This window comes from Carcharodon carcharias, chromosome 13 (genome assembly GCF_017639515.1).
Source record: "Carcharodon carcharias isolate sCarCar2 chromosome 13, sCarCar2.pri, whole genome shotgun sequence".
In the NCBI taxonomy this organism is placed as follows: domain Eukaryota; kingdom Metazoa; phylum Chordata; class Chondrichthyes; order Lamniformes; family Lamnidae; genus Carcharodon; species Carcharodon carcharias.
In genome coordinates this window covers 107,184,893-107,208,043 of record NC_054479.1, presented here as the reverse complement: position 1 = coordinate 107,208,043, position 23,151 = coordinate 107,184,893, and the positions used below count along the sequence as shown (strand labels likewise).

General features: G+C 39.6%; 1 protein-coding gene across 9 annotated transcripts in view; it reads right to left on the bottom strand.

Moving 5' to 3' along the window:
- Positions 1 to 22,756, bottom strand: part of tbc1d22a (TBC1 domain family, member 22a) — a 453,849-nt gene extending 431,093 nt beyond the window's left edge. For 8 of the 9 annotated variants that reach the window (XM_041202627.1, XM_041202628.1, XM_041202622.1 and 5 more), the window contains exons 1-3: positions 22,533 to 22,756; positions 5,435 to 5,491; positions 3,069 to 3,397 (exon numbers count right to left, since the gene is read on the bottom strand). In XM_041202627.1, coding sequence (XP_041058561.1) covers positions 3,069 to 3,397; positions 5,435 to 5,491; positions 22,533 to 22,594 — 448 coding nt within the window. In that variant the 5' untranslated portion in view covers positions 22,595 to 22,756. The remainder of the gene's footprint in view (positions 1 to 3,068; positions 3,398 to 5,434; positions 5,492 to 22,532) is intronic. The other variant, XM_041202629.1, reaches the window with a different exon arrangement.
- Between the last annotated feature and the right edge of the window lie 395 nt (positions 22,757 to 23,151).

The following is a 23,151-nucleotide window of genomic DNA, read 5'->3' as shown; positions in this document are numbered from 1 at the left end:
ATTCAAATTCCACCATTTGCTATGATGGGATCTGAACCTGGGTCCCCGGAGCATTAACCTGGGTCTCTGGATTACTTGACCAGTAGTAATACCACTATGCCCCCGCCTCCCAAGAGAATTTCTATGGGCTTCTAGAAGGCATTCAATAAGGCTCCGCATAAAAGATGGTTTGCTACAATTTAAGCTCATGCGATTGACAGCTAATCACTGACCTGGTTAGGAGATTGCAGAGGCAATAGAGCTATAATGGGTATATAATCAAATTGGAAGGGAGTGACTGCTGATAGCCCACTAGGATTTGTGCTGGACTATTCACTCTATTTATTAATGACTTGCAAAAATAGAGAGCCACATATCCAGTTTTGCAAATGACACATAGATTGGTGGAATTATACGTGGTCTACATGGTGCATAAAAGTATGAGATTGATAGATTAAATGAATGGGAAAAACTAACAGGTCAATTTCAACACAGGCAAGCATAAGCTCCCCAAAATGCTGAAAAGTTGCAAACAGTGGAGGTCCAAAGAAATTTTGCAGTTCCTGTACACAAATCACTAAAATACAGTTGTTAGGTACAAAAAATTAAGAGGCTAATGGAATGTTATTATTTCTAACAAGAAGGCTAGAATATAATGAGAAGAGATGATTTTACTACAGCAATACAATATCCTGATTAGGTCACACAACAAGTACTACATACAATACCTGTAAGCATATATTCACCAGAAAGCTACAAGGGCTTCAACAGTGAGATTATGAGATTTAATATAAACTAGGTCTGTATTCCCTAGAACATAGGAGGTTAAGAGGTGATTTGATTGACATTCTTAGGATTTTGAGTGGAATCCACAGGACAGAGAGAAACATTCTCTGCTGGTGGAGGAGTTGAGGACAAGTAAACATAATCTTAAAATCAGAAACAGGCCATTAGGAGACATGTTAGGAAACACAACACAAAGGATGATCTGTGGAACTGTCACCCACAAAAAGCAGAGATGCTGGGTCAAGTGATTTTAAAGCAGAGATCAACAATTTTTTTGCAAGCCAAGGATATAAAGGGATATAGAACCAAAGCCTATGGATAACCTTAGGATACAAATAAGCCATGATTTTATTGAATGGCAGAGAAGGTTCGAGGGGCTGAATGGTCTACACTGATTCCAATGAGTCGTCGAATAGCATAGCGCAGAAGGGGCCTATTTGGTCCATCAAGTCTGTGGTGGCTCCAAAGAACAGTTTAATTCGTCATATTATTTAAAGTATATATTGCTTTACCTCTTAAGTATGCTTTTTAATCTATATCCCTGCAATTTTTACCCCTCCAAGAGTTTATCCAACTCCCATTTCAACAGCAGTAACAGATCTTTACAGAACACTCCTGCTCTACACACAAATTGAAATAACGAATACACAGGTGGCAATATATGCATCTCTCTTTACAAAAGACAAACAGAAAAGCACCATGAGGAGAGGAACAAGACAAGCCAACAACCAGTAGGGTCTACATAAAATATCCTGTGGACACGGTGCCTTTCCACAGTGACAACAATATAGTTTCTTATATTTATCAGTTCTGAAAAACAGGTAACGTAACTTATTAATGCTGTACATTGGCTCACCTCCTCTGCCCAACTTACTGAGACATCTAAAACCTTACTGACTAATTTGATGAAGCCACAGCTCATCCCACATGTCAAAGCTTGTCCTCTTAAATCCATGAGATTGAGGTTGGGCTAAGGGGGTGACGATGGAGAGGGATGGCAGCAGACAGTCCACCAAGCAATCCAAATTACAAACCGTGTGGAATGCCCAACCTTCAACAGAGAACACTGCTGAACATCTTTCTTTGCACATGACTATGTGAACGGAATGCAGCAATTCCAAGCCTCGCAGGTGTCATGAGCACATTCCCAACCAGCATGAAATGCTTCAGATTATGCATCATGAGCCTACTTTTATGACACTCTAATCATTCTGATGAACAAATGAATAAAAAATTGTTCAGTTTAACATTCAAAATAATTCCAAATTCAAAATTAAATCAAGTCAAGCAACATAGATATAAATGAATTTTGTTACAGGGGCCCACGACACACAAGCACATATCTCCAAATATATTTCATGTAACAATTCTTTCAGTCATAGAGGGAAGAAATTTGAACTTGAGCCCCTGAGGACAAAGGACAGTGTGCTAATCGATGGCATTACATAGCATCTTCCAGTTAAGTTTTCTGAAATATTTAGGTGTACTAACAATAGAGGAATAAAAATGTTCTTGTCAATAAACAAGAAGCAAAAATAGATGCAAAAAGTACTTAATAGTTGAACGTACTTTCAAAATCTGTTCTAACAGTAGAAGCAACTGCACAAATCTTAAATAAACTTTAGAAAATGAGCCATGACTATAAAATTAGTTTGAAAAGTTACAAAGGGAAGTAGGACTATCATAATTATTGTAAATGTCTTGGATGACAAAGGCAAATAAATTAATCACGTAAGCATATAAATAATTAAGACAGGGCCTAAAACTTGAGTCAGACAAATTACTCAAAGATGTTAGAAAATCAAAAGTTAATCAATGCTTTTATATTAATGTTTTTAATGCCCGACAAATTCTTTTAGATCCAAGTAAAATCAAGTCATAATTGGGAATTGAATCCAGGATCTTGTGAACAAGAGTTACAGAGTCAGTGAAATGGACCATATGGTGCTTTAACAATTACTCAGTGTTCTGTGAAATGGCACAAATCAAACAGATTTTTTACCAGACTTGCAACTGGCTGGACAGCAACACACTCTGCTCTTATCGCCTTTCTGCCAGTAACAGCATTCCAGTCCAAATGTTAACATGCTGTTTAAGGTAGAGTAGATCTGCATTTTTAAAGAAGACATCCTTGCATTCGAATGTCTTCAATTCTGCATTTCTCCAAAGGTTAAGAGGAACAAGAAGTTCAGGAAAAAGACCACCTCCCCTCCCCCAATCTTGGAAAATTTCAATCTGAATGTACAAATCACAGACAAGTGTCAACATAGTTAGATAAAATGATATTTAGTTGTTCAAATTACCTGATCTATCAAGTTCAACTGTCCCAGTCGACTTTACGATGTCCATTTTATTGTTCACTTGTTCTAAACGGTCCAATTGTTCTGGTGATGTCTCTGTTTGTTTGTCCTGCTGCTTCTGTTCTTGTAGTTTGCTATGAATCTGAAGTACTTTATTTGCTGTTTCCATAACAACATCTGTATTAAGGCTTTGAGCAGCCATCGCCAAGAGTTCATCATCATCATCACCAACATCCCAAGCATCACTTGTAATACTCTCAAACTCCTGGAAAGTTGTAACCTTCTTTGTCCGCATTAATACAGATTGTGGCTTTGAATTTGCTTTGAGTAAGCTGTTGACCAAAAAAAAGAATGATACTGCATCAATGCTTCTCAATATTTAATATGGTTCCAGATACACAATTTTTACAACAGGATGAATGGTATCTGGTTACTCAGTATTATGTTAAGGATTTCTATTTTCTTTTTTTAACTCATATTTTGAAACCTGGTACCCAAGATCATTACTGGAGAATTATTTGGTGTGCTCTTGGATATTATGTGAAATGTATAATTTTGATCGAAAGTAACTGTCAGAATACCATTTACCATTTAAAACTCCTCTACCACATGACTGTCACCATTAGTTAACAAGTTTACTTCCAGCAGTACACAAGATCAAGGAGCAACAGTTAAAATTTCTCATCCAAATTATATACAAACTGAATTTTCTGGTACTTCAGATACATTGGGAGCTATTTAAAAATTAAATGAAGATCACTGCTCTTTCTGAACATTTTGTTCACCCAGCTTGATTTTCACATAGTAAAACTGAAGGTATTGCACATTGAAACACAACATAAAATGTACAAACATAGGGTGTCCATTTGCAAAAGGTGAAAAAAATAGTATTATGTACTAACCAATGATTGAAGCAGATCTCAACAAAATGATTCAAATATTGAATGCATTTCAAAGCCATTTGCTGCAAGTTCAAACTCGTTTTATTCACCTAGAATAGGTCATAAGTGATGCCATCACCAATGACCTTTGTTCTGGGCAGCCAGCCTTCAAAGAGATCAATGCACAGGAAAAGGTTCCAAAGATCAAAAAAACAAAAAAGTTGAATTTATTTCATCCCAAGATTGGAAAATAACTCACTCACCCTCTAGGGCGGTAAATATGTAGAACAGGCACTCCAAGAGCAATGAATACTGGATAAATATTGTTTTTGTTATAACCTTGCAGGTCATAAATTACGTTAAACAGAAACAAAGGTAGTTTAAAACTTGATGGCTCTTGTGCTGTGAACACCATGAAAATATTTTTGTCTAGGTCAACAGACCAGGATTGAAAAATCAAAATGTGGTGGTGGTGGGACAGGGAAACAGAAGAAATTTGGAACAAGTGAGTGTAGTTTTTATTAAAAGAATACAGGTATTCCACAATTTTGTCAATTACCTTTGAGCAGTGGGAAGAAATTCTGCAGAATTCTCTCAGAAGAGGAAATGATAAGGTAAAAAGAACTCAGAATCTTTGGCCAAATTACATTTTCTTGTTTCATGATTTATGTTAGTCTTATTCTGGAACTGTGGATGGTGTGGAAAAAAGGAAAGCTCCACTAAAGCTGGTAAATTATGTTGTGGCTAGTTAAAGTGATATTCACTGAAAATTCATTTTCATGAACAGCAAATTTAGAATATACTCATTCCTTCCAAATGGTCCAATATTTACACTTCCCACAGCCGTCCAACATTTACTACCTTCCCACCCAAAAACTGATTTATTTATTTTTTAATGAGTGCCTTCTGTTTAATTTAACAATTAACTTCAATTTACAACTTTTATTTTTAAAAAAGTAAAAATTTAAGTGACATTTGGATTTCTCCATACTGAACAGACCAATCATGGCCAAAGTTCAGACCATTGTTCCCTCACCCCATTGTTCACAATGACAATCTCCTAGTTCAGAGACACTCATGTCCCCCTTCAGCAGTTCATACACTCACTTGTCATCCAAATCCCACAGCTCAGGGACACGATTTCCATCCAATATTTTCTCCTCCGCCCCTGCCCCCACCAAGTTCAAAGAGCAACTTGGTGCCAAAATTCACTCTCCTTCAAACTCTAAATGAGAACACTTTAAGATTAGCACCAAATGCATGGAAATGTTACATTCCCCAGCAACAATACTCTCATCTTAATGAGCTGAAGTCTTCCAGCAGCGGAAATTTAGAAAAAAATACAATAACCTAACAATGATAAACTGTTCTCTATAAACTGAGTATCCAGAAGCACAATTCATGCAGGATGATGTATCAATGCAGTGTTTAAATATTATATTGATATACCTTCATTTATAAAAATCGAGTAATAATCTTCACACCTACTTTGCATGTAACAGAGGATCAAATGGAGGATGCTGAGCTCCATATACATGTTGTATACTGCAAAGAAAAGTACAAATCAGTATCAACCACAATGTGTCACATAAAATCAATCAGCAATTCAGCACTACTCAGGCATATATGACTGCACTGTGAATTTAACTAATATTAAAATAATGTCCAAATTTCTTTTTATAGACTATTTACATGCTCGTAAGGCTCTTGAGCCACTTACGAAAAGCTATAACATCGCCAGCACCAGGTTAAGTTGGCCCAGGGTTTATGAGCGTTTTTACATCCTTTTGGTTCTTTGACTCTTTCCTCTCCTCTTTCTTCTCTTAACCACCCACCCACCGTGTATTCTCACTCTGCATGGATTACATACTGGCACCAACATTCCCTCTGAACTGCACAGCAAGGCCAAAATTTGGTGCAGGCCAAATACAAGTCGATCCCTTTAAGTTACATTGTTTATACAGCTGTGCAAAAACATTTAAAAGACCCTCAAATTTAAATGAACATGCTGTGCATAACACAAATAAGCGGGAACAGTGACTGGCACTCTTACATTCACCAAACGCATGCTCCCTTTCGTATTCTTCCGTCAATTTCATGCAGGCATTTTCCCCTCATTCCCATCCAATGAGATACACTTACATTCGTGTCCTCCTCCCCACCCAACCTGGGCTCTTCAGCAGACAGCAATCTATTTAGACTGAGTAGAAATTATAAAACAATTTTAAGATATGTGGTTTTATTTCCAAAATAACCCTAGATACAACCCAAAGTCAAATTTTAAAAAGATGCAACTAAACCAATAGAATTAAGTAGTGGGAAAAAAATGTTTACTACTCCTTCATTCGCTTGCCACTTCCCCACTTTGGAAGGCTTTGAGTCAGATCAGGTGTGGTTCTCTGAGATCTAACAAAGGTGCTCCTGTTCTTGGTACCATTAATTTTGTGTGAACAATGAAGTACATTGCACGAGAAGACTCCTTGACCAAGGTCAGCAAGCCCTGCCCTCATTTGCAATTTCAAGCATGCGTCACAAGATAACCATGAAGGTTATTTCCAACACTGCTCACCCTGGCCTGAAAATAAAGGACAAAACTGGTACCCTGATTCCAACTTGACTGATAATATTCAAAAAACCTTCGCTTGTCCTTTTCAGGGAAAAGGCTGTCACTGACTTTTCAACAATTCCTTAAGATTGATCGCAAAAGTTACACCTTTAATATTACAGTAACTGTATTAGCACTTTGGTTGGCAAAGTATTAATATTACAGCTGTCTCACCAAAGTGCTAAATGAGTTAACTGCAGCAGAGTTGTAACAGTCAATGTGGACAGGCTAAGTGAATTCTAATGTTATTTGTACCCAATTTTCGCTTAACCCACTTTCCAGACAATAGGCTTACTGTCAATTAGCCCAAATTAACTTACAAGGCTGAACTATGGCATATTTTTACTCAATTTATTTTTAATACATTGTGTATATCCTGCATCCCAGTTCCTTTCTGATTTGCTTTCCACTGAACTTGTAGCAATACAGATGCTATAGTTCCCCAAAAGCTGAGAGACAATGGAAAATATTTTGCAGGTTGCAAATTATTACACAGCTCAATGCTATATTCTCGAGAACAACACAAGACATCACTAAAGTTGTAACAAGTATTAAAAAAGGCAATCTAAAAATCACAAAGTGGTCGTTAGGTGATGCCAAACAACAACTTGAATTTCTAAAATGCCTTTAACAAAGTAAAATGATTCAAGGCACTTCGAAGTGAAGTTATGCATCAACATTTCACACCAGACTACATTAGGAAATAGTAGGACAGATAACCAAAAATTTGGACAAAGTGGTAGGTTTTAAGAAGCACCTTAGGAGGAGAGAGAGATAAATACGCAGAGCAATTTAGAGGGAATTCCAAAGTTCTGACAAAATACCGTAGACCTAAAACTTTAATGCAGTTTCCTACTTCACAGATGCTGCCTGGCCTGCTGAGGATGTGCAGCATTTTTGGATTATATTCCAGATATTTGGGTCTAGGCAGTTGAAGGCATAACAGCCAGCAGAGGAGTGATTAAAATCAAGAATGCACAGGGTGTTAGAATTGGAGCAGCACAGAGAACTCAGAAGGTTGAAGGGCGGGAGGCAATTACACAGATAGGGAGGCAAGATTATGGTGGAAAATTTGAAAAGAAGAATGAGAATTTTAAAATTGAGGCATTGCCAAACCTGGAATATAGGTCAGTGCACACATGGTTGAAAAACAAAATGCAGTCCAAAAGGCAAGAAAGTTAGTGATTTTAAGGACAAAATAGACCATGGCAAATGGGGGAAAATGAAGATTCCAATTTTTTTTTAAAAATTAAACATAGATTGAACCATCAGCCAAGACACAAACAGTTTTGCAGAACTGAGTGTCCAAGTAACATACCAGGCAATACAAAATCTACCACCTAACCAGCTCACCATTCAAGCAAGATGCCTAGATTTTCTATATGGAAAGATATTGCATTTGGAGCAGACAAGTCTTTTACAGATATAACATGAAATTGAAGTTTATAGTTGGTTTTTTATTGGTTAATATTAAACCTCCTAGAGTCTCTGCTTACACAATGAATGAAAATGATACAGATTCAGTGTTTTTTGAACCAACTGCAATATTACTAATTCAGTTCTCAAAAATAAATAAGTTAAAACAAGATATAATAGAGTTTTTGCTAATGGTAAAGCTGCACCAGGATGTGGTTGAGAATCATTGGACAAAAGACTGCAAGGTGAGAGCATCTGGCTAACTCGGAACAACTTTCTTTTACACATTTGAGAATGAATCAAAACCCTTCCTCCTGTTATTCACTTCTCAACAGCTAATATATCTTCCTAAACCCTAAACACCAAAAGCTGCCATAAGGCAACTGCAGACAGCTTCCATATGGCCCAAAAATTAATTCTTATTCCAAGTTGATAATAGCCAAAAAGTTAACCTTCATTCTCAAGATATTGATCAGAAAGATTTGTGTACTGATGAGAATGATACCAGAGATGAGTGAATACGAAATCTACTTATGATAAAAGATTTAAAAATGGATATATTAAGTGGGGCAGAAAAGGATCACATGCATAAATAGCAAAGCTTTAAGTTATATATAAAAAAGAAAGAAAATTACCAATGGAAATCATGCACCATTGGTAACAAGGGGACATAAAGGCAGCATAAGCTGAAGCATAAAGGAGGAGCTTTGAAGGAAACATTTCCATACAATTGGAAATCAGAGCACACAATGTTTTGCTGAAAGTGTCTGCGAATAAAAGTTAATATATTTAAGAGGAAGTTAGATGATTTTAATAAAAGGGCAGAGAAATTGGTTTAGTAATTAGTATGAAAGCTAGCATGAACAATTTTTCTCTAACGTCCCCAACACTGAAATTTGCAACCTTCCCCCATTGCCACAATTCCCTTTCGATGTTAAGAACACCACCTCTTTTGCAATACATTTCAAAAATAGCATTCCCAAGGAATTGAAAATACTTTAATTAAAAATCAAACCTTCACAATGTTGTCAATGTGAAATATTTCAGAAATCTGTGTGCAGATTTTGATGCCCCAACTCAAGTTTGTAAATCTACCCGACATAGGTCAAAAATGATGTACAAGATAACCTATGCAAACAATGGTTTCTATTGCCTCAGAGGAAATTAAGAATCAGAAAGATTTGCAAACCTCTCACTGTGGACCATCATTAAAGTGCAAACTTATATAACCGTAATCAAATCTCAACATGAACATTGGTAAGCATTATGTAAAGATGTAGCCTGAGGATATTTGAATGTTACTGTTTCTCATCATGAAATGGTCTGCTCCTACATGAACTGAATTTTAGACTCAATACTAGAATAGATACACATATCAAAAATCAGAGTGATGAGAAGCACAAAAGTTTACATGATAGGCACAATTAAGCACTAAACTTTAGAAGGCCTGCATGAAGGTGAATTGCATCATATGTTGCTGTTCTACAGAGCCCAACGTGGCCCATATCCAATTATTGATCTGTACTGAACTAGTTGATCTTATTGAATGGTAGCGAAAGCACAACATTTCGTCTTACTGCCCAGTACAAAACTAGCAAACTATTATTCACTGACATAAAAGCAAAAATTGCGGATGCTGAAAATCCAAAACAAAAATAAAAATACCTGGAAAAACTCAGCAGGTCTGGCAGCATCTGCGGAGAGGGACACAGTTAACGTTTCGAGTCTGTATGATGTAAGTGAGGACAAGGGAGGCCCTATCATGGTTCTGGGAGGGAGAGGAAGGTGTGAGGGCGAATGCGTGGGAGACAGACCGGACATGGTCGAGCCTGTTCCTGCCCCACGGAACTCATTTCTAGTTACCTTGGCTCCATTCTCTCTCCCCTTGTCCAGTCCCTTCCCACCTACATCCGTGATTCCTCTGACACCCTACATCATATTAACAATTTCCAGTTCCCTGGCCCCAACCACCTCCTCTTCACCAAACTACAAATTTGTTGCTTATACTTTAAAAAAAATTACCCATTTTTGTTGGATATTTCAAAGGGACCATTTATATTCCATATAGGAACAAAAAAATCAGAGTCCCTCTCACCTACTCAACTATTCAATTAGAACATGGCTCTATTTCTCCACAGGGTGCAAAAGAACAAGCACAGTGGCAATTAATTGTGAATGGATCATAACAAGGTGAGAAAAGGAAGGCACAACAGCAGAGTCTTCATCTTTCCTTTCAAAAAATGGATGAGGTGTAAAAACTACTGATCAGGAAAAATGTGGTGGTTATTCTCTGGTTTATACAACTAACTTTCTGGGTCAGTATTACTGCATTTGGTGTTAAGTACTTTCCCATAGAGATGTGATTCGGAACAAGTGGGACTTGTCATTAACTCAGTGACATATCATTTAGTTATTTTCCATTTACATCACATGCTACATATGTATTGACAGAATTAACAGATAATACTTTGGTGATATTTGGCATAGCCATTCTCTCACAACCTGGCAGTTCCCTCTGTTACAGGCCTCATCACCACTCAAGGGACGCAGACTTGAATGAATATGGTTCAGCCTTTCATTGCTAGATCTGGCTGGGCAACAAAGCACTCTCAAGCTCTGCTCTCCTCTGCCAAAACAAAGCAAAGTTAACCCCCAGCTTCTTTTCTCTACTTAACCCTGCCTCTTTCACTCTCAACACAACAGGTATGAAGAGTGAATCAATTTCCTCATCACAAAGACTGAGACCATCCCATCAGATGACTGCCATTTCTCTCCCTTCTCTTCTCCGACCCCTTTACTTGCATCATTCTCTCATTTGTCTCCAATCTCCGCTCAAGCCCTCTCAAGTTCACCTTGCCCGTGAAGCCCACCTCCTTCTCCTCAATCCAATTCCTACAAAACTACGAACCACCCAACTGCCCTTCGCAGCTCCCACTTTAGCTAATATTGTTAATAGTTTGCTCTTGTCAGGTACTGCTCCCCTCTCTTTCAAATGTGTTGTCATCACCCATTTCCTCAGAGGGAAACAACCCTCAATCCTTGGAATCAACCACCAGACCATCTACCTCCCTTTCCTCTCAAGTGCTTGAACATTTTGTCACCTCCCAAGTCCATGCCCACCTTTGCTGTAACTTCATGTTTAAATCCCTCCATCAGCAAACATCCCCACCCCTGACCTCATGGTGGAGCGATGGTCATTGATGAAGCAGCTGAAGATGGTTGGGCCTAGGACACTAGCCTGACGAACTCCTGCAACGACGCCCTGGGCTGAGGTGATTGGCCTCCAACATCACAAACATCTTCCTTTGACCGAGGTATGACCCCAACCATTGAAAAGCTTTGCCCCTGATCCCCATCGACTTCAATTTTGCTAGGACTCCTCCATGCCACACAGAGTCAAATGCTGCCTTGGTGACAAGGGCAGTCATTCTCATGTCATCTCTGGAATTCAGCTCTTCTGTCCATGTTTGGACCAATGCTGTTATGAGGTCTGCAGCCTGGTGGCCTTAGCAGAATTCAAACTGAGCAGTTATTGCTGAATAAGTGCCACTTGATAGCACTGTTTACAATCCCTTTCATCATTTTGCTGATGATTGTGAGTAAATTGGCCGGATTGGATATATCCTGCTTTTTGTAGGCAATTTTCCACATTGCTGGGCTGAAGCCAGTGTTGTAGCTGTACTGGAACAGCTTGGCTAGGGGTACCACTAATTCTGAAGACAACATCCAGAATATTATCAGGGCCCATAGTCTTTGCTGTATCCAATTTCTTCAGCCATTTCTTGATATCAGGTGGTGTGAATTTAATTGGCTGAAGACTGAGATCTGTGAAGGTGGGGGCTTCAGGAGGGGGCCGAGATGGATCATCCACTCAGCTATTGAAGCTGGAAATGGCTCCAAGTGCCTCAGCCTTGTCCTTTATACTGACTTGCTGGGCTCCACTATCATTGGGATGTGGTGTGGACATGGAGCCTCCTCCTCTGATTAGCTGTTCAATTGACCACCACTATTCACAACTGGATTTGGCATGTCTGTAGAGCTTTGATCTGGTCCTTCAGCTGGTTGGATCACTTAGCTTTATCTATAACATGCTGCTTCTGCTGCCTAACATGTACACAGTGCTGTGCTGTCACTTCGCCAGTTGGCAACTCATTTTTAGGGATGCCTGGTGCTGCTCCTGGCATGCTCTCATATGCAATTCATTGAGCCAGATCCCTTAGCTTGATGGTAATGATTAATTGAGGGATATGCTGGGCCATACAATTACAAATGGTTACCTTTGGACTTGACTGTTCCAAAGCACTTCTGGCCAGCCTTCCACATTCTACGTTTCTTAAGCTTGTGGTTATCCAAACCTTGTGGTTATCCAAACCTTTGCTGCCTGTGTCCAAAATCACACCAAATTATTGTTCACCAATAATCCCAGTGCTCGTCAACTTCTATTGGTTCCCAATTAAGCAATATGTCGATTTTAAGACCATAAGACATAGGAGCAAAAGTAGGCCTTTCGGTCCATCGAGTCTGCTCCGCCATTCAATGAGATCATGGCTGATCTGGTGATCCTCAACTCCACTTTCCTGCCTTTTACCCATAATCCTGGATTCACTTACTGATTAAAAATCTGTCTATCTCATCCTTGAATATACTTAATGACCCAGCCTCTAAGCCCTTTGTAGTAAAGAACTCCACAGATTGACCACCCTGAGAGAAGAAATTCCTCCTCATCTCTGTTTAAAGTGGGTGCCCCCTTACTCTGAGATTATGCCCTCTGGTCCTAGATTCTCCCACAAGGGGAAACAACCTCTCAGCATCTACCCTATCAAGACCCTAAGAATCTTACATGTTTCAATGAGGTCATCTCTCATTCTTCTAAACTCCAATGAGTACAGGCCCAACCGACTTAACCTCTCCTCCTAAGAAAATCCCTCCATACCCAGGATCAACCTAACAAACCTTCTCTGGACTACCTCCAATGCCAGTATATCTTTCCTTTGATAAGGGGACCAAAACTGTTCACAGTATTCTAGGTGTGGTCTAACTTGTGCCTTGTATAGCTTTAGCAAGATTTCCCTATTTCTATACTCCATTCCCTTTGAAATTAACACCAACATTCCATTTGCCTTACCTATTGTCTGAACTTGTGTGCTAGCTTTTTGGGATTCATGCATGAGGACCCCCAAATCCTTCTGTGCTGCAGCTTTTTTCAGTCTTTTCCCATTTAAATAATATTCAGCTCCTCTATTCTTCCTACCAAAGTGCATAACCTCACATTATATGCCATCTGCCATGTTTTTGCCCACTCACTTAACTTATCTACATATCTTTGTAGACTTTGTGTCATCCTCACCACTTGTCTTCCCACCTATTTTTGTGTCATCTGCAAACTTGGCGATAGTACATTCAATTCCCTCATCTAAGTCATTTATATATATTGTAAATAATTGTGGCCCCAGCCCTGATCCCTGTGGGTTAGTTACAGGTTGCCATCCTGAAAATGCCCCCCCCCCATATCCCAATTCTCTGTCTTATATTAGTTTGCCAGTCCTCTATCCATGCTAATATAATACCCCCAACACCATCGGCTCTTATCTTATTAAGTAGCCTTATGAGTGGTATTTTATCGAACACCTTTTGGAAATCCAAATATATTACATCCACTGCTTCCCCTTTATCTTTGCTGCTTGTTACCTCCTCAAAGAATTCTAATAAATTTGTCAGGCATGATTTCTCCTTCATGAAGCCATGCTGACTCTGCTTGATTAGATTATGCATTTCTAAATGCTCTATTACATACTTTATAATAGACTCCAATGTTTTCCCAATAACAGATGTTAAGCTAACTAGCCTATAGTTACCTATTTTTTGTCTCCCTCCCTTTTTGAATAAGGGTGTTACATTGGCAGTTTTCCAATCCTCTGGGACTTTTTCAGAATCTAAGGATTCTTGGAAGATCACTACCAATGCATCCACTATCTCTGCAGCTACTTCCTTTAATATCCTAGAATACAACCCATCAGGTCCAGGTGACTTGCCGGCCTTCAGCCCCAGTGGTTTCCCTAATAGTTTTTCTCTAGTGATAGTTATTGTATTTATTTCCTCCCCCTCTTTTGCCCCATGATTTTTTTTTTTTACTATTTTTGGTATGCTATTAGCGTCTTCTACCGTGAAGACTGATGCAAAGTATTTATTCAACTCCTCTGCCATTTCCTGGTTTCCTGTTATTATTTCCCCAGCCTCATTCTCTAAAGGGCCTATATTGACTTAGGCCTCTCTCTTCCTTTTTATATATTTAAAGAAGCTCTTACTGTGTTTTTATATTACTTGCTAGTGTACACTCAAAGTTTATTTTCTCCCTCTATTTTTGTTTTGGTCATCTTCTGTTGGTTTTTAAAACTTTCCCAATCCTCTGGCTTACAACTAATCTTTGCCACATTGTATGTTTTTTCTTTCGCTTTGATGCTATCCTTAACTTCCTTGGTTAACAATGGTTGGTTTATCCCCATCCAACAATCCTTCTTCCTCACTGAGATATCTTTGTTGTGAGTCATGAACTATTTTCTTAATCGTCTGCTATTGTTCATCAACTGTCTTTTCTGCTAAACTCCTTTCCCAGTCCACTCCAGCCAACTCTGCCCTCATTCCTTTGTAATTACCCTTATTTAAATTTAGTGCAGATGTTTCTGAATTAAGTTCCTCAATCTCAAGCTGAATGCTAAATTCCACCATGTTATGGTCACTGTTTCCGAGGGAGTCTTTTACTCTGAGGTCATTTATTAAACCTGCCTCCTTACATATTACCAGATCCAAAATAGCCTGATCCCTGGTTGGATCCACAACATATTGTTCTAGGAAACTGTCTGCTCATAGCTACCTCTGCCAATTTGATTTTCCAAATCTACAAGGAGATTAGAGTCACCCATGATTAATATACTGCCTTTTTTACATGCCCTCATTATTTCCTGATTTATTCTCTGTCTGACAGCATAGCTACTGTTAGGGAGCCTATGGACTACAACCACCAGTGTCTTCCTTCCCTTCTTATTTCTTACCTCCACCTATATGTATTCCACAGCTTCCAATATCATTTCTTGCTACCATACTTATTCTATATCATACTAACAAAGCTACCCCACCACCCTTTCCTTCCTGCCTGTCCTTTCAAAAAGACACATACCCCTGAATATTTAGTTTCCAGCTTTGATCTCCCTGTAACCATTTCTCTGCAATGGCTATAAGATCATACCCATTAATCTCTATTTGTGCCATTAATTCATTTATTTTGTTCCGAATACTATATGCATTTCAGTAAAGAGCCATTAATTTTGCCTTTTTACCATTTTTCCCCCCTTTGACCCTATTTGCTGCTGTTTTGTTTTTATGTTTGTGCACTCTGTCCCTTCCTGTCATACTCTGGGTATCATTACCTAAGTAGCTGCCCAGCAATGCTGCCATCTCCTTTTGCTTTGTAAGCCTACGTATGCCTTTTCCAGAACCCTCGTCTATTCTATTTAGTTTAAAGGCTTCTCTATAACCCTACTTATTCAATTCGCAAGGACACTGGTCCCAGCACGGTTCAAGTGAAGCCCGTCCCACTGGAACAGCTCCTTTCTACCCCAGTACTGGTGCCAGTGCCCCATGAACTGAAACCCATTCCTCTCACGCCAATCTTTGGGCCACGCTTTTAACTGCTTGAATTTATTTACCCTATTCTAGTTGGCCCGTGGCTCAGGTAATAATCCCAACATTATTATTTTGGAGGTTCTGCTTTTTAATTTAGCTCTCAGCTGTTCAAATTCTTTCAGTAGAAGCTCTTTTCTAGTCCTATCAATGTCATTGGTCCCATCGTGGATGGTGACAACTGGATCCCTCCCCTCCCACTCCAAGTTCCTCTCTAGTCCTGAGGAGATGTCCTTAACCCTGGCACCAGGCAGGAAACACAGCCTCCAGGACTCACATTCACAGCTGCAGAGAACAGTATCTATCCCCCTAATTATACTGTCCCCAGCCACTGCTACGTTCCTATTTCCTTTCCCAACTTAAATGGCTCCCTGTACCACTGTGCCGTGGTCAGTTCATTGATCCTCCCTGCAGTACCTGCTATCCTCCACATAGCTTGCAAGAGCCTCGTAACTATTGGACAATTTCAGGGGCCGAAGCCCCTTGAATCCTACCCCCTGGTTCCTCATACCTGCCTCAGCTGCAGTCACATCATCCTGTCCCTGATCACAGGCCAAATTCGAATTATCTAACTTGTGGGGCGTGACCGTCTCCTGGAGCAAAGTGTCCAGGTAACTTCCTCCCTCTCTGATGTGCCACAATGTCCACAGCTCAGACTTCAGCTCTTTAACTCGGATCCGAAGTTCCTCGAGCTGCAAACAGTTATTACAGATGTGTTTGCCCTGGATCACCTTGGTGTCCAGCAGCTCCCACATGCCGCAGCAGCAACGCACTGCCCGACCTGCCATTGCTATCTTATTTTATTTTATTTATTAATTAATTACTTCAGTATCCTTAAATGCTCTTTAAATTCTTGTTGTTTTCAAATCCTTCCTGGTCTCGCTGTTCCCTTTCTCTAAATTCTTCCAGCCCCAGAACCCCAAGATATCTGCATTGCTCTATGTCTGACTTTTTATGCATTCCTGATTTTAATGACTAAACTTTTGGTGGCCGTGCCTTCAGCTGCCAAAGTCCTCAACTCTGAAATTCCTTGCCTAAACCTCAATCTCTCTTTCCTCCTTTAAGACATTCCTTAAAAAATACCTCTTTGACCAAACTCTTAGTCATCTGCTCCAATTCCTCTTTATGTAACTGTCAACTTTTGCTTTGTAACACACCCGTGATGTGCCTTAGGACATTTTACACCAAAGGTGCAATATAAATTGAAGTCACTGTTGGTCTGAATGGAAAGCATTAGATATAAAGGCAATCCAGTCTCTTCAATCACATGAGCAAAATAATAATTTCAAGCCATGCAGTTAAATATATCTGAAATAGCCCCAGAGCTACTTAGATCTGCTTCAAACCATGGACTTGGCCCTTCTCAGACACTAATAATTAGTGCCTTATGAAATGCAGACAGCCCACGTGAATAAATAAATAAAACTGTATTGTAGCAATATTCTAAAACAGAGGCAATAAATTCGTAATAAAAGTGCAGCCCAAACAACCACCTGATGCTAATAGCTTTACTAATGACAAAAAAAACAGCTAGAGCTGCATCCCAAAACTGAATCTCTCAAACCCTGCCCTAGGCTGCAGTCACATGCTCCCTCCTACCTCCTAATTGAGGTCTCGGTTTCCTTAGCAAATATGACAACACACCCTAGACCTGCAATTCCTGAAGGTTGGATTATGTCAGCATTTAGCCGAGGCTTTGGCCACAAGTCTGCAGCAAGTGAATGGAAAAGAGACAAAATATGAAACATACTGACAGGCACAAATATGGGTGAGAAACAAGAGTAGCGTGAAAGGCAGAGTACAAGATATAGCAAAAAAGATACAGAAATAAAGATGAAGAGAAAGACAGATGCTGCATAAGAGTATAGGAAAACATAAACAAGGAGACTCTCTTGCACAAAAAGGTGATACGAAGAGGCAAACCAGAGATTGAGCCATAAAGATAATAACGTCTCAATTACTACCTGAGCCATGAGCAAACTGGCATAAGGTAAATAAGATGAATAATAAGTTGAAAGCATAGCTGAAAGATTGATGTGGGAGAAGTGGGTTTTGATTCATGGGACACTGGTACCAATACTGGGGAAAAAAAGAGCTGTGCAGTCTTCACCTGAACCACACTGGGGCCAGTGTCCTAGCAAATCACTTAACTCGGGCTATAGAGAGGGCTTTAAGCTAAACAGTGGGAGTGGAGGTTTCACATGAGGGGAGACTTTGAAAAGTTAAAGAGAAAGCACAAGTTAATTGTGCAATGTAACGATATGAGTAATGAAAACCAGAGTGTGAAAGAAGTCACAAAGCATACAAATACAAGTGCACCAGCAAATAAAGTCAGAAGAGGGAAAAAGACAAAATTAAAAGCTCTTTATCTAAATGCTCACAGCATTAATAACAAGGAGGATGAATTGATAGCTCAAGCAGAAATAAATGGTTGTGATATAATAGGCTTTACAGAGGTATGGTTACAAGGTGACCAAGGTTGGGTATGAATATTCAAGGATATTTGACATTTTGGAAGGACAGAAAGAAAGGGGAAGAAGGGGAGGGCTGCTCTTTTAATCAAGAGTGAGATCAGCACAGCCATGAGAAATTATCTTGGTTTGGAGGAACAAGACGTAGAATCAGTTTGGGCTAAGAAACAGCAAAGGAAGGAAGTCACTGGTGAGAGTAGTGTATAGGCCCCCCAACCGCAGCTATAATCTAGGAGTGAGTATAAATCAAGGAATAATGTGGCCTTGTAAATAAGGTACTGAAATAACTGTGGGCAATTTTAATCCTCATAGAGGTTGGACCAATCAAATTGGCAAATGGAGCCTGAGTTCACAGAGCATATTCAAGACAGTTTTTGAGATTAATATGTTCTGGAACCAGGAAAAAGGCTACTTTGGACTTTGTAATGTGTCGTGAAACAGGATTAATTTATGACCTCATCACAAAGAATCCTCTAGGCAACAGCAATCATAACATGAATGAATTTCACATTCAGTTTGCGCATGTGAAACGTAGGTCTAAAATTGGTGTCAAACTTAAAAAGAGAGGGAAAAATAGACTATGAGAGAAAACTAGCAAGAGAAACAGACAGTAAAAATTTCTATAAAAAGGAAAACAGCAGCTCAGCTAAGTATTGGTCCCTTAAAGAATGAGACTGGGGAATTAATAATAGGAAACAAGGAAGTGGCAGAAACTTTGAACAAATATTTTGTATCTGTCTTCAAAGTAGAAGACACAAAAAGCAACTCAAGAAGAGTAAAAAATCAAGATGCAAAAGGGAGGGAAGAACTTAGAACAATCACTATCACAAGGGAAAAAGTACTGGGAAATCTAAAGGGAAAGGCTGACATATCCCCTGAACCTGAAGGCCTGCATCCAAGGGTTTTAAAAGAAGTGGCGGCAGACATGGTAGATGCATTGGCTATAACCTTCCAAAATTCCTTGGATTCTGGAAAAGTCCTAGCATATTCAAAAACCACAAATGTAACACCCTTATTCAAAAAAGGAGGTAGAAAGCAAGAAATTATAGGCCAATTAGCTGAATATCTGTTATCAGGACAATACTTGAATCCAACATTAAGGAAGTAGTGGCAGGGTATTTAGAGAATCTTATACAATCATGCGGATTTAACATGGTTTTGTGAAAGGGAAATGATGTTTGACAAATTTATTAAGAGCCCTTTGAAAATGCAACAACCAGGATGGAGAAAAGGAAACCAGTGGGTGTAATATATTTAGATTTCCAAAAGCCATTCAATAAAGTTGCCACATAAAAGGTTCTGCACAAGATGTAAGCTCATGGTATTGGGAGTGATGCATTCATGTGGATACAGGATTTGCTAACTAACAGAAAAAAAGAGACTCATTTTCAGTTTGATAAACTGTAGCAAGTGGAGTGTCACAGGAATCAGTGTTGGGCCTCAACCATTTACGACCTACATTATTGGCTTGGATGAAGGGACCGACTGTACTGTAGCCAAATGTGCCAACAATACAAAGATGGGTAGGAAAGTAAATTGCAAAGAGGATACAAAGCATTTGCAAAGGGATATGGATAGGTTAAATGAGTGAGCAAAAAATCTGGCAGATCAAATATGAGGGAAAATGTGAGGCCGTCCATTTTGGCAGGGAGAATAGAAATGCAAAATATTATTTAAATGGAGAAAGAATGCTACAGTACAGAGGCATCTATACATCCTTGTACATGAATCTCAAAATGTTAGCATGCAGGTACAGCAAGTAATTAAGAAGGCAAATAGTGTGTTGGCCTTCATTCCAAGGGGAATGAAATATAAAAATAGGTAAGTCTTACTAAGACTGTACAAGGCATTGGTAAGACAACACCTGTGTGCAGTTCGCCTCCTTAATGAAGGATAAACTTACATTGGAAGCAGTTCAGAGAAGAATCAGTAGGCTGATTCCTGGGACGAAGGGGTTGTCTTATGAAGAAAGGTTGAGCAGGCTTGGTCTAAACTCATTGGTGTTAGGAAGAATAAGAAGTGATCTTATTGAAACATTTAAGATTCTGAGGGTGTCTGACAGGGTAAATGCTGGAAGGAAGTTTCTCCTCGTGAGGGAATCTAGAACTTGGGGGCACAGATTAAAAATAAGGAGTCTCTCATTTAAGACAAAGGTGAGGAGAACTTTTTTTTCTCCCAAAGGGTAGTTAGTGCTTATAATTCTCTTCCACAAAAAGCAGTGGAGGCTGGGTCATTGAATATATTCAAGGCCAATTTAGTCAGATTTTTGATCTACAAGGGAGTCAAGGGTTATGGAGGGCAGACACGAAAGTGGAGTTAAGGCCACATCAGCCATTAACTTACTGAATGGCAAAGCAGGCTCAATGAGCCAAATGGCTTCCACCTGTTGGTTATCTTCTCATGTAGGCAGATGTGTGTAAGGCAGGAGACAAGTAAAGCTTTAAAAAAAAGTCGACAAGCCTGGCGAATTTTCCTTTCAAGAAAAATCTGTTACCTTTTGAAAGTTGATAATGGAAGCAGTTCCACCAGTTTTTCCAGCAGTACATTCATATTATGATTGTTGTATTAAAGAAAATTGTCATCTCCCCTCTGATTCATTTGCCAATTATCTTAAATATGTGTTCTAGTTAGCTAACCACCTGCCAATGTAAACAGTTTCTCCTTATTTACTGCATCAAGACCTTCAAAATTTTGAACGGCTCTATTACATCTCCCCTTAGCCTTGTCTCTTCTGAGGACAGCAATCCAAGTTTCTCTGGTCTCTCCACATAAATGAAGTCCTTATGTACTGTTTGTGTTTGGATTTATTCGCTAGTTTGTCATTGTCCTGTCTGGATTTCACAGGTTAGGTTGCTGTAAAGGCTTTGTTAAATAAATCTCAATCCCTCCAAAGTCTCTAAATTGTCACACAACTTGTCTGACATCCAGTGCTGGATGAGCAGAAACTTCCTATAACTAAATATTGGGAAGACTGAGAGCAATATCTTTGATCCCCATCACAAATTGCATACCTTGGCCATTGGCTCTAACCCTCTCCTTTGGCAAATGTTTCAAGCTGAACCAGATAGTTTGCAACCTTAGTGTCATATTTGGCAGAGATAAGGTTCTGACCACATATCTGCACCATCAAGAAGACTGGCTAGTTCCACCCCTGCAACATCACCCAACTCCATCCCTGCCTCAGCTGAACTGCTGCTGAATCCATTGAATTGACTATTACAGTGCATCCCTAGCCAGCCTCCAATATTCTGCAAACTTGGCCATCCAAATTCCGCTGGGCATGTTCTTACTCGCACCAAGTTCCTTTCATCCATCAACCCTATGATCAGTGACCTACAATGACTCCCAGTCAAGTAGCACTTCTACTTTAAAATTTTCATCTTTCAATTTTTCAAATCCCTCCATGGCCTCAATCCTATTAGCCTGAGATATCTTTGCTTCTCCAATCCTGATATCAAGCATCCCAATTTTAATCGCTCCACCATTGATGTTATGCATTCAACTGCAAGGCCCTAATCTCTGAAGTTCCCTCCCTAAACCTCTCCATCTCTCGTTCCTCCCTTAAATCACTCCTCAAAAACTTCTCTCTGATCAAGCTTTCAGTCACCTGTCCTAATATCTCCTGTTTAGTTTGGTGTGAAATTGTAATGTTCTTGTGAGGCACCTTGTGATACTAACTACATTAGAGGCACTGTATAAATACACGTTGTTCCAAATTTAAAATCAGAAAATCAATTTGTTAATCAGCAACTTCACATAAGGAAATTAACTGGAATTTAACCCATAGCTTCTAAAGTTTCATGAATGCACCAATACAGCTTAGAAAGAGAAAAAGCTTGGACAGGCCATCTCTGTACTGATGTATAGTAAGTATAATTGCACTTGGTTGCTCCATATCCATACACGGGAATACTCACAACAATCTGGACAAAGTACTATGACAGTACTGACTAAATCTGGTCAAACTTGTAGCCCTGTAATCGCCATACGAGTTACATATCCAAGTAACTTCACTGTTCCCTATTTGCATTCTCCTGTTTTCTAACTTTCACTTGAAATACTTCCTTAAAATGTTGCGCACAATGAGCTTAATGCTGCCTTACGGTTTTGAAGAGTTATTAAAAACAAAACACAGGAAACACATTACTGCCAGATAATTTAATATTAATTTAGCTTTAAAAATAATTTAAAAGTTTAGAAGGGTTACGACTTCGTCATTTCAAAACTTCGGCCACTCTGCTGACAGTGTCGTTACTCTCAGATGTCACCCCATTTCGGTTACAGCCAGAGAAGCTGAGCCATGTCCAGAACCTGAGCCTGACTGTCACTCGCCTCCCTCCCGTTCGACCCGGGGAAACATCAACAAGAGGAGAGGTTGGGGGGGGGGGGGGGGGCACCGAGCAAACACGTCACGAACCTGCCTGGAACCTTGGAAACATTCCGCTTCCAAAATTGCTTCTTCCCCCCTTCACTGGACATTTTCCACCCGAATGCAGCTCCGCTCACACCGAGTGTCGGGCGCCAATTACAGCCGGGACCGACGTAAAGCTGCCAGCTTCACTTCCCCATACGGCAGCCTCCGTCCCAGTCACTGACAGAGCGACGCCATGTTGCCATTCAACAAACACCCTTTCGATTGGCTTGAATTTCCGAGGTAACAGCCGAACCAATCAAAGGCCGCGTTCCCTCGATGTCCCCGCGAAGGGGGCAACGTCACAAACCAGCTGGGCTGCTCTATGACGTCACGGAATTGCTTTCATTTTGTAGAATGTCCAGTTTTTGTAGATGTTGGTTGGAAACTTATAATGTCCATTAGTGTCAGTTTGTAACACCTCTTCTCACCCAAAGTTAATGACTATTAGGAAATCATATAAAATTACAGCCACTTTCAAAGTTTAAGTCTGCTTTATCGTGGGCGACTTGGTTTGCTTTAGTTGTGTGAACATCACAGACTAACTAACATCCCTATTCCGCCAACATTTATATGGGTAGCGTTAGCCAAACCAGGCATAACCGGCTGAAATTCAAGTCCTGAT